At 46.7% G+C, this 13704-nt stretch overlaps 4 protein-coding genes across 6 annotated transcripts; 1 reads left to right on the top strand and 3 right to left on the bottom strand.

Annotated features, from left to right (window-relative positions):
- Window positions 1-630: 630 nt before the first annotated feature.
- Window positions 631-3353, bottom strand: LOC135587573 (uncharacterized). Its single transcript, XM_065079142.1, has 4 exons — window positions 2958-3353; window positions 2796-2887; window positions 1597-2724; window positions 631-1502 (listed from the first exon to the last, which is right to left on the bottom strand). Exons 1-4 carry the CDS (start codon window positions 3157-3159, stop codon window positions 825-827), a joined length of 2100 nt encoding a protein of 699 aa, XP_064935214.1. The 5' UTR covers window positions 3160-3353; the 3' UTR covers window positions 631-824.
- A 2929-nt stretch (window positions 3354-6282) lies between these two features.
- Window positions 6283-7123, bottom strand: LOC103994985 (NDR1/HIN1-like protein 1). The gene has a single exon (XM_009415469.3). It carries the CDS (start codon window positions 7046-7048, stop codon window positions 6362-6364), a length of 687 nt encoding a protein of 228 aa, XP_009413744.3. The 5' UTR covers window positions 7049-7123; the 3' UTR covers window positions 6283-6361.
- A 136-nt stretch (window positions 7124-7259) lies between these two features.
- On the bottom strand, window positions 7260-10164 carry LOC135587574 (ribosome-binding factor PSRP1, chloroplastic-like). The gene is made up of 5 exons (XM_065079143.1): window positions 9779-10164; window positions 9559-9702; window positions 9206-9472; window positions 7740-7848; window positions 7260-7641 (listed from the first exon to the last, which is right to left on the bottom strand). Exons 1-5 carry the CDS (start codon window positions 10013-10015, stop codon window positions 7505-7507), a joined length of 894 nt encoding a protein of 297 aa, XP_064935215.1. The 5' UTR covers window positions 10016-10164; the 3' UTR covers window positions 7260-7504.
- Window positions 10165-10540: 376 nt separating this feature from the next.
- LOC135584323 (protein GRAVITROPIC IN THE LIGHT 1-like) lies at window positions 10541-13697 on the top strand. 3 transcript variants are annotated; one of them, XM_065079146.1, is made up of 3 exons: window positions 10546-10671; window positions 10752-10818; window positions 12105-13697. In XM_065079146.1, the coding sequence occupies exon 3, from the start codon at window positions 12139-12141 to the stop codon at window positions 13405-13407; it is 1269 nt and encodes a 422-aa protein (XP_064935218.1). In that variant the 5' UTR covers window positions 10546-10671; window positions 10752-10818; window positions 12105-12138; the 3' UTR covers window positions 13408-13697. The 3 variants fall into 3 exon arrangements, with proteins under 3 accessions (XP_064935217.1, XP_064935218.1, XP_064935216.1); XM_065079144.1 differs by having other exon boundaries at window positions 10598-10671; window positions 12100-13697; XM_065079145.1 differs by lacking the exon at window positions 10752-10818 and having other exon boundaries at window positions 10541-10671; window positions 12100-13697.
- The last annotated feature ends 7 nt before the right edge of the window (window positions 13698-13704 follow it).

Raw genomic sequence — 13704 nt, forward strand, 5'->3', positions numbered from 1 at the left:
TCATAACCATTACTTATTTTTTTAATGTTAAAAGATGATTAAAAAGTACGTTCGAACCTGACTTGTATTAGGAGACTTTGAACCTATTGGATGTTTCTTGTAATGTCTAATGTAATATCCAAGTTGTACTTGGATAATATGATATAAGTTAGATAGTGATAATAGAAAAGGAAAAGGATATCGTATTTCAATTTCCCTTAATCACTTGTGGTAATAAAGAATATTAGTAAGATATCACTATAACACGATTATTTTCTTATCATTACAAAACAATTATCTCAAGCTCATCGATGTTTACCATTGGTTAAATAGAAGAAAAAACTAGCAAATAATCCTTTAATTTCGTAGATAGAGGAAGGCTTAATGTCCATAACACTTTTTGGTTCCGAAAGGTTAACTCAATTCACTGTCACATGCACTATTTCGAACTTTGTGTCAATATCATTGACCATGACAATCAATGGAAACAGTGCCTTTAGATCTCATACAACGTGTGTGCGATGCTGCTACTCGTCGCAGGCTGATTGTGATCACATATCTGTATACGACCTTGACAAGGGCAAGCTTCTCCACACATCTTCTTCTTGGTAAAAGCCCACGAGGAAACAGAGAGAGAGAGAGAGAGAGACGGGTTAAATTGATGTCTACTTCATATACAACAAAGTGGGGTCGAGTTTACACAGCACAGTACACACTACAGAGTGGGCACCGATGCTTCAAACATGACAAACAACTGTGGTTGCTGATGGCATGAGGCGCCCGGCGTTTCCGTGGGAACAGTACCGTGACCGCATTCCTCCGGTGTCCCCACCGCCATCGCCACCTCAGACTTCCGCGGAGAGCGCGAGCGACGCCGCGGTCTCGCCGAGGAGGTCGTCCAGGATCTCCTGCCCCACCTCCAGCGCCACGTCGCCCGCCTCTTCCGTCACAAAGGGGTGGAGCAGCAGCCGCCGGACGTTAGCCTGCCGGAGGTCCCCCGCGACGAGGGCGTCGATGTCGCCAACCACGCGGCAGTCGGCAGCGGGGAAGCTCTCTATCTGCGCCACCAGTTGCTGCAGCAACGCCTCTCTTTCGATCATGCCGCAGTTGTCGCGTCTAACGAGACGGAAACTGCTGCTGCCGCTGCCGGTGCAGGGGGAGGAGAAGATATCGGAACGTCCTAGGAGGAGATCTCCCAAGATCTCCTCCACGAGATGGAATAGGAGTTTCCTGTTCCATCGGTGCCGCAAAGGGCCGACGAGGGCTCTGCCTTCGGTCTCGACCTCCGAGCCTTTGCACCGTTTCCCTTCTCCCACGATCAAGAAGGGGAACTCGAGCTCCAGCCGATGGAAGACGATGGGGTCGATCGGGAGCGAGAGCGAATACCATCTCAACATGTGAGTTCCGCCGATTCCTGCACGCTCGAGTATAGACGTCACGTATCTGAGTTCTGAATCTTTATCCTTCGGTGCTTTTCGCAGGCGGTTCCGTTCACCGTTTGATGGATGTGAAGTACTTCCAATCTGTGTCGAATCAATATCAAGCAAAATACATTAAGGAAGAACAAGTAATTCTTGCTCATTATCTCGGAGACGTGCGAGGCGCACGAAAGCTCACCGGCAAAGGCGGCCGTGGGACTGCTTGAGACGATTCGTTAAGTCTCGACGTAGTAGTAGAAGGTGAGGAGCTGGAATTGTTCTTATCAGGCTGGTTCCTCTGTGGTAGCGAGTCGGCTGAGTGAAAGAGTGATGCTAATGTCGGAAGCGAACGAGTTTGCTTCTTGATCCTCCCTGTGAATCGCTCGTAATCAGCCTTCCTGCACTTGTTGAGGACCACCTTGACGACCTTTGCTTCGCCATAATCGCGAGTATCTCCTACGGTTCTCGACGACGACAGTTGGTCGGGTGACCTCGACCGAAGCGCCATCGGAGGCTGCGCTAATGGCTTCCTGATGACGTCTTCAGTTTTGTTGTTTGCGACCTCCAAGAAGGGCCTGATCTGAGGGGAAAAAGTGGAAGATGGGGGATCCGCCATGGCCAGTTTCTTCTCAGGCGGTCTGCTTCTCTTAGACTTGGACTTTATCTCATCTCCGCCACTGTCATGTTCACCACCGCCTCCTCTTCTGTTATTGAAACTTTCCTTCACTTGCTTGACGATCTCGCGGGCATGGTAGAGGCTCTTCGGGCTCTTGTTCTCATCATGATGCCTTCCACGGTCTTTCTTCCTGGACCTTGCAGCGGATGCGGAAGAAGGTAGCGGGTAGTCCGCAGACGAGTAACCGAACCCATGCACGGCCTTACGGGTGTTCTCCTCGTTGAGCTGTAGAGAAAGTCTAGCCTCCACGTCGCGAGACCAGGTTGACGAAACCCTCGGTGTCTCCGGCAAGGAGCGGGAGCCGACGACGTCGACCGTTCTGGCTGGTGGCGGTGCTGACACGTTGCAGTTCAGACTCCGGAGCGGCTGCCGCGGAGATGGAGACTCCTTCCCGCACCCATCACCGATAACGTGCCTCCTCTTGTTCGTCATTCGAGACTGCGCTTGCTGCTCCATAAACGGCGGCGTGTCGGGGGTCATCGGAGACAAGCACTGCTCCGCCGGGATCTCCAAGCCCATGAGGCGCGCGATGACGCTCGGTGTCCTCGGCGTCTCAGCCTGCGAGCTCCTCTTCTCGTCCTCCGAGAACTCCGTCATCTTGTTGTTGCTCTTCGATAGAGGAGCCGGCAATGGGCGTACTTCTACGCCAACCTGATCCAGTAGCAAACGATAAGCCATCGAAGACCACATCATCGTCTAGTCGGTGCAAACAACACACTCACAGGAACATCGTAAAGCTCTCCTTTTACGGCCGAAGTCGCCGACGATGCTTCTTCCTCGCCCAGCTCCAGACTATTCCTGGGCGCTTCAAATCCTACGTACAACGCATGATGAGCAACCTCGCGATCTCGAACAACAATAGAGACGAAGGCTTCGGTTCTTACCTTTGCGCTGTGAAGTACGATTGGCACTCGGAGGCGATGGCAGGGACGATGAGGACGACGCTGGCGGAGGTCTGCAACTGCTGCTGCTGTTGCCAGTGGAGTTGGAGTAGTGAAACATGCAGCTCATGCAACCAGGATTGATCTCCTCGCGGTCGCCTCTACCCTGTGAAGGTCTCGTGCTCCAATACCACTCTCTCCCCATCCCCCTCCCTTCACTCCGATCTATGATACCTCTCGAACCGCGCTGGAACAAGCACTGCAATCTATGAAGTCGTTGGCACGAACTCCTCCTCTCTCATACTTGAAGGAATCAATCAAAGCGGAACTCAAAGTTTGGGGGCACAAACGAACAACGAAGGTGGACCAGAAGCGCAGAATAATTAAGTGGGGGACCGACAAGAACGGATCGGCCGACGAAGCACCGTTCGAGAACGGATCTTTTCAAAAGAGAAAACAGGGGTGTGGGTGGGCAAATAGTGTCGGGAATCGGGCCCCAGGGCGAGGGTATGACCACGAGACCCCATGCAGGAAGAGTAGTAGTTTTACGGGGGGTGGGACGCATGTGCTGGCGGTGAAACAGAGGCGGGTGGCGGACATTTGGAAGGACGAACATGTGCTGCGTTGCAGCCATTAATGTGGGTTATTGGTGCCTGGGCTTTGTTCTTTAGCCGGGGATGATCCGGCGAGCCAAGGAGAGGGCGAAACGTGCATGCGCGCACGGAGAGAGAGAGAGCGCTCCTATTTGAAATTTCAAAGGAGGATGGGGACGGGGAGGGTTAGGATGGCAGCAAAGGATGGGTTGGGTTTGACGGCATCTCCACTCCCATATTAATTGAGTGAGCGTACGGGCAGAAGAGGGTGGCAGGTCGGGAATTGGACGGTTAGTTAGGGGCGACAATTGGGGCACCGCAGGCAGCAGTAGGCGCGTGGGAATTCCAGCCCTGGTAACATGGTAAATGTCCCTCCTTCTGTTCCTGGCCCTTTTTTACGGTTCTACCCTTCACATTATTCTTGAAAATACTGACCAATTTCGGGAGAAAAAAATATATATGAAAATGATTATTTTCTTCCTAAAATTCCCGAATATGATAATTGTATACGATCATACCATCGATATCATTATTATTGAGACTTTCTCTCGGGTATGAGTCGTGAGAACATCTGATCATAGATTCCTTTCGCTCTATCACCATTAGAGGGTAATAATGACGATAAGACTCGGGTTGACGTCAGTTGCCCCAGATGACGTCTCGGTTAACCTGACACCACGTGGTCAAACGGATCGGAACGTTGACCGAGGTACATTAAACATTCTGCTCAGGCTCGGTCCTTCACACCACGCCAACACCAGTGTCAAACACTACCAGGAGTACGAGCATGCCTCATACAAGCGGACACATCAGGAAACAATAAACTTTCTTATAAATACCCTCGCATTCTAAACGAGGGAGAGAGGAGGAGAGAACTTAACTAAAAAAATCCCCTTTACCATCTACTGACTTGATCGTCGGAGGGATTGGACCGAGCTCCCCGACCCGATCTTTGTGCAGGTGCAAAGCCGAAGGTCCCCATTGGATGCGTAGGCGAGGAGTTCTTGCCTGGAGAAAACGGTGACCCCGTCCCGATCGAATCATCATAATCAGCCACCTCAGCAGTCTCAAGGAACGTTCCAGAAAGATTCCCGTCATCCGGACTCGAACCCGGCGTAAGGTTGTTTACACTAACAATTACAAATACGTGCGAGAGTCGATTGCATAAAAGCGTATGCACAATGGTCGTAGTAAATGGTTGATGGCTAGAGTCGATTCCGCTTTCAGAATCAAAAACTCACAAACCGATGTTTTCTGTTTCTGTAAACATTTCACGCTCCTTTTTCCGTTTCGGAAAACGTTTTCACTGCGTTGCCAATCGCCGTGGAAGCGGATCCGATGCGTGGGTGTTGTCAAACCGATGGATGAAGACAAATGTTTCTTGCATCATGCTTTACCCCTGCTGACGCCATTTACTTCCCCATTAATTACCTCGTCGGGGCTCATCAACCGCGCTGCGCACCATACGCACGAACATGCACGGAAGATTAAGGTGGTATGTACGATCTTGATGAAACTTGTTGAGATCAATTATGATCAAGGATCCGCGAGGAGAATCAAATGTGATATCGGATCAAAGGAGATGATAAAAGGACGATATAAATGCACGGTGGCGAAGGATTCCCGGAACAAGAGGATCGGTGTCGGGACCTACCTGAGGACGAGACGGAGGAGACACGGAGAGAGCTACCCGAGGACGAGAGAGGAAAGTTACGGAACGTTCGAGGTTCCATCATTGTACCATCCTATGTTATGTTTGAAGCTTGGTGAAAATATCTTTACGGCAGCGGTTCAATACCGGTACGTGAATTTGAATTGATGTTTGCATGAGTCGAAGCACAAGCAATAATCGCCGCAACAGATTCGCGACGTAAGTAAGCTTTCAAGGATATATATAGTTGGCATTTTGGACGTACTCGAAACCAAGGAAACTTAGTGTGCTAGTAATTTACATCGATATTACATGATAGTGTCGACAAAAAAAGGTAATGGGGTATTTTATTTTATTTTTTTTAATAATAATATAGGGCTTTTATAAGTAGAAATTCATAACAGAAGGTAGTGCGCGATAACCGTTACATTCTTACATAACGGTATCGGTTTTGTGACGGTGGAGAGGGATGGACACTGAGAAGGCCCTCACCGTGACACGTAGCGGACGTGCATGCGTTGCGTGCGTGCCAACGTCACGCCAGCTCATGCTCCCACGCTGGCCGTCCTCATCCGCTTCTTCTCCTCCTCACCGTACGAGGATGGGCACAACCTGCGACGCGACCAAATAACAGAAGCGAGGCACCATTTTGATGGGCCTGGGGGATGTTCGAGACGTGCAGCTGCAGCTGCAGTCCTGCCCATAAATTCCGGCGAGGATGCAAATTCATCCTAAAGAGCTCAAATTTTCATCCATCACTCTGCTGCAGTAGTCAGCAATGCAGGTGAAAGAGAGACAGTAAATAGACTCAAGACTGAAGAAAACATTAATTAGCGACATTTCCCTGTACAACGAGATCGATGCACAGAGAAGAAATAGATGGATGTTTACCTGCTTATTATATATAAGTATTCGTGCTATATCTTCTCCATGTCATTCCGTTATTCACTCGCATGACTATATTTCCGTTTATTAAGATGCACGCAAATTGAGATCAGATGTCGACGTCGCATACCGGCGTGCCGAGCAGTGCACAGAGAAGAAATAGATGGATGTTTACCTGCTTATTATATATAAGTATTCGTGCTATATCTTCTCCATGTCATTCCGTTATTCACTCGCATGACTATATTTCCGTTTATTAAGATGCACGCAAATTGAGATCAGATGTCGACGTCGCATACCGGCGTGCCGAGCAGCGGGACCTGACCAGGGACTCCGGTCTTCAAGCCGGCGAGCACGTCGCACCGCACGTACATGCTGTGCCAGCCGCTGTGGAACGGCCCCGACTTGAACCGCAGCCGACCGAGGACCACCAGCCTCAGCGCCACCACCCCGTAGGCCTGGTCGGTGGCCAGCCCCGCTGCCACGTCGCCCGACACCGGCACGGGCGACCCGCCCAGCAGGGGAGACACCGAGACCTCGCTGTCCCGCTCCTGGAACAGCGGCGGGAGCGGGGCCGGCAGCGTGATGGCCTGGCCGCGGTAGGTGGCGTAGGTGGCGAGGCGCTCGTAGCTGATGGAGGAACGGTCGTTCGGGTTGCGGATGAGGAGGGTGAACTGCATGGCGGAGGAGATGGCGGCGACGGGCGCGACGGTGGTGGCGTTGGAGAGGCTGTAGATGGCGGCGCTAGTCACGGAGAAGCGTGGGCGAGAAGGGCGGTAGACGAGGTAGACGACGAGCGCGGTGACGCCGGCGAGCAGGAGGAGGAGAAGGACGAAGAGGGCTAGGCGGCCGGGGTGGTGGTGGGAGGGCGCGTAGCGGTGGAGCATGGGCTTGTGGGGTTTGCCGTGGCCGTCATCGTCGTGCATCTTTCGTGGGGGAGAGGGGGAGTGATGTGCCTCAGACATCTCGGAGACGAAGGGGGTTCGTAAGTGTCCTCAAAGTCGTGGTGGAGTGTCGATCGAAAGCTGTGTGTCAGCGTATTCAATTCTGTTGTTTGCTTTGCAGGAAGAAACCCACAAATGGAGGCCGGCTTACGTTTTGATCCGGCCCGGCCCGTTACAAAAAGAGAAAAGTGTAAGACACTTTGATTTTGACTTTGTGTTGACCTCTAACAAATTGAAATTTAAATCTGGCCCCTTGCACCGACGGTCCATTCCATACCATGATATTATAGCCAGTTTATAAGCTATAAAGATCAAATATGACTGGAAGAAGAAGAAGAATATAAACCGTGTACTCTAGCTAGCCAATCGAGTGGTGAATGGGCTACAAAACCTGTTAACTCCCGTCGTCAACAAACATCCTTGCGGAGACTATGTGAGTTCAAGTCAACAACATACATGCAGCAAGCTCGCACTGCATCAGCCGCTGACCCGCTCGGTGATGGACTCTATGGTGCGTTCGGAGGATGTTTCCAGATCACGCGCTTGGCCATCATCTTTAGGTATGATCAGGCCGTATCCACCTTCTTTCCTCTTGTACAATATGTTTATTTCACCTGCGCAGGAAATAATTCATCTTCTTATGCTGCAGGACCACCAGAGGAAAGCATCTCCAGAAGAGGGAGCTGATTTAAAGATCTACAAGGATGATTACCGGTTTCATCGTTCCTGAAAGCATAAAAGCTGTGATCGACATTCTCCAGCTGCTCTTTTGCCTCGTCAACTGTTAGTGGTGGCATGTCAAAATACTTTGTGCGCACAATCTGAAATAGAGAATGATTCGTTAGTAAAACCAGATCATACTGTTCCATCCTAGGAATACTTTCGTCTGCTGCAACAAATGGTAAACAGTAATCATAAAACATCAATGATCCATCAGGAAGCAACTGTTGTGGGTCTCACAGTTCTAAACCAGCAAAAAAGAAAAAGAAAAAAAATCCATACTACTTGATCTTTCCATGACAGTTAGTCTCATCCAGATAACTCATTTTGTGAAATTACTGTCTAGATATATGGATAGCTAAGGATCTACGAAAGATAGTTGAAGAACATACGCATTGAAGTAAAAAAAGGGAAGTATGCGTTTACTAAGCACAATGCATTAAATGTCGGAGGAAGACTGCTCTGGTAGTTTGGCACAAAAATGTGCCGTAGCTATATAACACATCAAAGATTGCACTACTTAAAAAGTAACAAATGCATTGCTAACAATTTTTGCAAGGTGTAACAGCGCAAGAGTGACCATACAACACTTCTAAAAGCCCGAAAGTGTTTGGAACCAATATTTGTAAGCGCTCTTCATATAAAGAAAACTGCAATACTTGTCGCGGTGAAGTGAAATCGAACTACAGCAGAATCACAGTTACTAAGTGGATCTAGCACACTAAAAACTTACGATACAACAGGTCGAACAAAAAAGAGCATATTTCTCTAGCAGACTAATTTAAATGAAAATATCACTACCACTTTCTTGGAGGCATGTGATTATTAAGATAGTCAAGAATTATTTTTAACACAAAGGATATCACTAAGAAACTCAAGGATTGTGCCATCATGAAATTGTATCATAGAGCCATCTTCCACTCCAACAAGCAAGGACAACATAAAATAATTACACATATTCTGCAAGAAACTAAACATCTCATGAACATTCCAAAACAAGCTTGAGGCCAAAGTGCTAATTCTTCCAGTGTGATCCAGCCAAAGCTCATACTAAGTTCAGATATTTATAACCGAGTCATGTTCTAATATAATGGTAAGAGAGTTAACAAAGATAGCTATCACATAATATCATTGTTCATCCCTAGTCAACACTGTAAATTAGATCCAATTTTAAAAGGCAATGTTGTTTTCCCCCTCAATAGAAGTAGATGCATACGATGAACAATATGATACAAAAGAAATGTAACCTAAATTGCGAATCAAAGTCCTAAATGATGCATATGATCCAGGTCACATGGATTTGGATACAGATTCATACGGAAACAGAGGATAAATCGACACTGTTCATACTCCTTTTCCTTTTCTCCAAAGAGTGCACTATGACCAGTTAAAAGACAACGCCAAGAAATTAAACGAAGCATGAAACAGGCAAAGCATGATGTGAGCGAAGAACATTACCCGACCCAGACGTTCCACATCCTCTTCCGCAGGCGCAAATTCCTCTAAATCTTCTACCTCCTCTGCATCCTCGACTCCCTTCAGCTCTGTATCCCGAACCTTGAGACGGTTGAACCCTTTCATGTGCCGCCCATGGTCGGTGTCTTTCTCCTTAATCTTCCGCAGCTTCCTCTGCAGAACCGACGACACCAAATCGATGCTCCCGTACATCGTCTCCGCTTCCTCCTCTGCGCGAATCACCCCGTGCTTCTTGCTAAACAAAGTGACCTAAAACACGAGAAAGTCACCACCTTTGGAACAGCAGCATCCAATTCGAACACTCTGACAACAATCTGAGGAATTTAGACGAACACCTCGCATCGGCAAAGCCGAGGGCCTCTGCCGACTTCTCCGCCGCGAAGGGACAGCCGGACGTCGACCTCACGGACAAGGTAGCTGTGCTTCTGCACCGCCTTGCCGACCTTGTCCTCCACATGCTTCTTCACCGCGTCCGTCAACTAATTCATGTCAAGAAAAGCATCAAGAAAGCACCCAATCACGCCCCCAACCAAACCGATGAGCAAGAACACATACGTCGAGGTTCTTCCCTTGGATGATGAGTCGGACGGAGGAGAGGGGACCGTCCCAAGACATCCGGGCGGCGGAAGAGCTCTTCTTGCCGGAGCGGAAGGAAGAATCATCGAGCCTGATCGCGTTGCCGAGGAACTGGCAAGGAAGAGACCGAGCTGTTCTCGCCGTAGCGGTCGACGAGAGGGGTTTCTGGGCGGAACGTGAGCAGAAGAAGGTGGGATGGAAGACAATGGCAGCCATCGCTCTCAAGACTGGCGATGTATGTAGGGAGAAGTAGTAGAGTGTTGGATGAGTTGAAGAAACGAGAAGAGGAGAGAAGATTCTCTAAAGAAACAGAGATGGGAGAATGGGGTGATGGAGATGATCCGTATACGGGAGAAGATGATAGGATGGATAGGATATGGAGAGGAGATGGTCCTGTGGATATATATGAAGTCATTAGCAACGCTGATGGACAAAGACACGGACACGGACAGGGACAAGGACGTGGGTAGATTGGAATGGGGTAAACGGGAAAAATCGGCCTATTTCAGCTATTATTGGCCAATGGTGAGTTGACATGTCAGATTCCTTGGGAGGGGCCCTTCACAGTTATTCATTTTACTCCTTTTTTAATACACATATTACATATTGAGATGTCTAGATTGATCGCTGTTTGCGTCTATTATGCGCTATGGGACTTATTTGCAAGATGATCAGATTGGGTAGATGTGAAATTTTAATACTTATGGGGGTACATCTACAATTTATTCCCGTAACATTGCACCGATTTTGGGGTACCAAAAGGGCAAAGGGGAAAGTGAGTCCTGGTAAGCATCTCCTTGGTACCTCGTCGACCGATCTCCTCCGATCTGAGCGACTCCTCGCGGCCGATCTCACGCATTCGCGGCGAAAGGGTACGGATTACTTCTTATTCTTCTTGCTTGCTCGGATCGTGTTTGTCTTGAATGTTCGATGATTAGAATGATCGTTTTAGGGTTTTCGGCTTGGTCTCTTAGACGAGTACAAGGGAGAATTCTTGGCTGGCTCGTTCATCGAACTCGGTATGCTTCGATCTGATATTTTTCGCATGTCTGCCTTTGAATTGATATATCGTGTGGATGATTGTGCAAAAATGGGGCTTTTTCCGAGTGAAGTTTGAGCAGTGGAACGCTGCGATCTGATTTCGTGTCCGATCTCGAGTTGAAGTTTATACCTTTGGAGTAGATGGTAGCTGTGAGTTTCGTTTGCCTGCAAATTATATTTCTGAATACATATCTTGTATCCAGATGTTTGGTATTTTTGGGATGCGCTCTGAGGAGGTATTTTGTCAGTCTGGTGGCATCATTTCTATTTTTACGTACATTGCATATATTGGTTTTTAAAAAAAAAAACAAAGATTTCTTTCTAAAACTTTTCCGTGCTTGAGCTCTTCCACGTTTTTCTGGGCGGACTGTTGGTATTAGAAGAGCATTGCATAAAAATGGATATGTAGAACCCCTGGCTGTTATACAGAGGTATACATTTAGAATACCTAGCTGTTGTACAGATCTATACGTTTTTTTATGGAGTCATTGAACTCATACAAGCAGCTTGTTCAGGTCCCTTTTGACATGGCTATCAGGTGGCTAATTTTGATTGTAAGGTGGGAGTGGTAAGACTCCATGGAGAACCGGAGCATGTATGCAAGATAATTCTCAGATAGATGGTGATTGATATGTAAGGTGTATCATGGAACAGAATGAGAATTTTATGATGTGATTGCTTCCATTTTTATCAAGTGATGGATCATGAATTATTTTGCTTGACATAAAAGGAAAGAGGCCATGTACTCTTGGGCTAACTTTAGTGTCTTGTTTCCAGCTTGTAGAATTGTCGTAGCATTTTTCTAAGTATGAAGTTTGATCTTTCTGATTGTGCTATACAATTGATTCACTATTGTGATGTTTTGTCGTTTTCTCAGGAATTTATGTGTGGTACGTGTTTTTACTTCACTTAGGAATTTACTGATTTTACATTGGGTTGAAATATCATTTCGATAATTTACAATTAAATTTGTGTTTTTGCAAAAACTATCTACTGCAATCCCCTTGTAAGAAGCATGTGAAGATTACTTGTTTGGATTAGTCTTTAAGGGTTGACACACAATTCTGCTAAGTGAATCTCAAGATCACAGGTTGAGTGATCGTGAACTGTACAAAGAGTATTTGTTTGTTTCAATGTTGTTGTATCACTTTGCCATATGAGTTCCATAATAAATTACAGTTGCTGCATAATCAAATATTGGTGGACTATTACATGATAAATGAAATTGTACTTATTGGAGTTGGCTTGTCATATGTCAGATTAGAAACAAAAGAGCAGCTACTTCAACAAAAGAAGCAATGCTACGAACAGGGCACAAGGAAACAGAAAGTCATGATAGCAACAACCAGAAGGTTTATCCTCAACCAATGGATGACAGTGTAAATCAAAACAAGAAATCTATGGATGCACTTGTATCAAAGATCTTCAACAACATTTCCTCTCTCAAAGCAGCATATATGCAGCTCCAGAATGCTCATACCCCTTATGATCCAGACAAGATCCAGGCTGCTGATAAACTTGTTATTGAGGAACTCATGAAGCTTTCAGAACTCAAACATTCCTATAGGGATAAAAATCCCAAACTGACATCAGCATCACCTAAAGATTCATCCCTACTTGCAGAAATTCAAGAGCAACAAAACTTACTTAAAACCTTTGAAGTAATGGTAAAAAAATTTCAGTCTCAGATTCAAACAAGAGACGTGGAGATTGTCCAACTGCAGCAACAAATTCAGGAGTCAGGCCAGAGAAAGCTGAAATTAGAAAAGAAACTTAAGCAGAGGGGTCTGCTCTCCAAGGAACCGGAAGGCTTTGAAGAAGAACACAATTTCTTTTCCATTGAGTTGACTCCAAACCTTTTCTCTTCTGCTGTAGAAACAGCATATAAATCCATCCATGATTTCTCAAAACCACTGATTAACATGATGAAAGCTGCAGGGTGGGATCTTGATGCGGCAGCTAATGCGGTTGAACATTCAGTGATCTATGCAAAAAGGGCTCATAAGAAGTATGCATTTGAATCACACATTTGTCAGAAAATGTTCAGTGGGTTCCAGGAAGAGAACTTCTCAATGGAACCATCTGAACTCCCCATTTCTCATGAGGGTTTCTTCCGCCAATTTCTCGCTATAAGAGCCATGGATCCTCTGGATATATTGAGCCAAAACCCGGACTCAGTATTTGGTAAATTTTCACGGAAAAAATACCTATTGGTTGTGCACCCTAAGATGGAAGCTTCATTCTTTGACAACCTGGATCAGAGGAACTATGTCATGAGTGGTGGGCACCCGAGGACACCTTTCTACCAGGCTTTTCTAAAACTGGCTAAATCAATATGGCTGTTGCACCGGTTGGCAAATTCATTTGATCCCAAGGTCAAGGTTTTTCAGGTGAGTAAAGGAACGGAATTCTCAGAGGTCTATATGGAAAGTGTTGTGAAGAACATAATTCTGGCAGAGGGAGATTCCAAACCTAAAGTTGGGCTCATGGTCATGCCAGGTTTTATGATTGGAGGCAGCGTTATACAATCTCAAGTATACCTTTCAGGTGTGAAGTGTGCCGAATGAGCACCGAGCTTCGGTTTATGCTTGTTCAGAGAGAATTACCATTCACTGCTCTTGTCGAGATGCAGTTCCATGGTTCCGAGGGGACCTATGTTTGCTTATGCTATCTGCTGGCAAAGTGATTCTCGAGGAGATAATTACTTTGTATTCGAACACCACCATGTAATGTTGCTACTTCAAGGTTGCAAGTGTAGATATTATATTAGGTGCTGTTTGCTTGATACTTGTGATGTATAATTGACTCCAGGCCTACTAATAGTTTTAATTAGTTATTTCGCATTTTATTCCGTCAACTTTGTG

This window comes from Musa acuminata, chromosome BXJ1-8, assembly GCF_036884655.1.
Source record: "Musa acuminata AAA Group cultivar baxijiao chromosome BXJ1-8, Cavendish_Baxijiao_AAA, whole genome shotgun sequence".
NCBI classification, from domain to species: Eukaryota; Viridiplantae; Streptophyta; class Magnoliopsida; order Zingiberales; family Musaceae; genus Musa; species Musa acuminata.

What these genes read in the sequence shown, in the direction of transcription:
- LOC135587573 (XM_065079142.1), bottom strand. Translation starts at nt 3,159, where the DNA reads ATGGGGAGAGAGTGGTATTGGAGCACGAGACCTTCACAGGGTAGAGGC. An exon ending in TCGTACTTCACAGCGCAAAG is followed by an intron (nt 2,888 to 2,957) that starts GTAAGAACCGAA and finishes CGTTGTACGTAG; the next exon opens with GATTTGAAGCGCCCAGGAAT. An exon ending in TCCCACGGCCGCCTTTGCCG is followed by an intron (nt 1,503 to 1,596) that starts GTGAGCTTTCGT and finishes GATTCGACACAG; the next exon opens with ATTGGAAGTACTTCACATCC.
- LOC103994985 (XM_009415469.3), bottom strand. Translation starts at nt 7,048, where the DNA reads ATGTCTGAGGCACATCACTCCCCCTCTCCCCCACGAAAGATGCACGAC.
- LOC135587574 (XM_065079143.1), bottom strand. Translation starts at nt 10,015, where the DNA reads ATGGCTGCCATTGTCTTCCATCCCACCTTCTTCTGCTCACGTTCCGCC. An exon ending in TCCAAGGGAAGAACCTCGAC is followed by an intron (nt 9,703 to 9,778) that starts GTATGTGTTCTT and finishes GACATGAATTAG; the next exon opens with TTGACGGACGCGGTGAAGAA. An exon ending in CTCGGCTTTGCCGATGCGAG is followed by an intron (nt 9,473 to 9,558) that starts GTGTTCGTCTAA and finishes CTCGTGTTTTAG; the next exon opens with GTCACTTTGTTTAGCAAGAA.
- LOC135584323 (XM_065079145.1), top strand. Translation starts at nt 12,139, where the DNA reads ATGCTACGAACAGGGCACAAGGAAACAGAAAGTCATGATAGCAACAAC.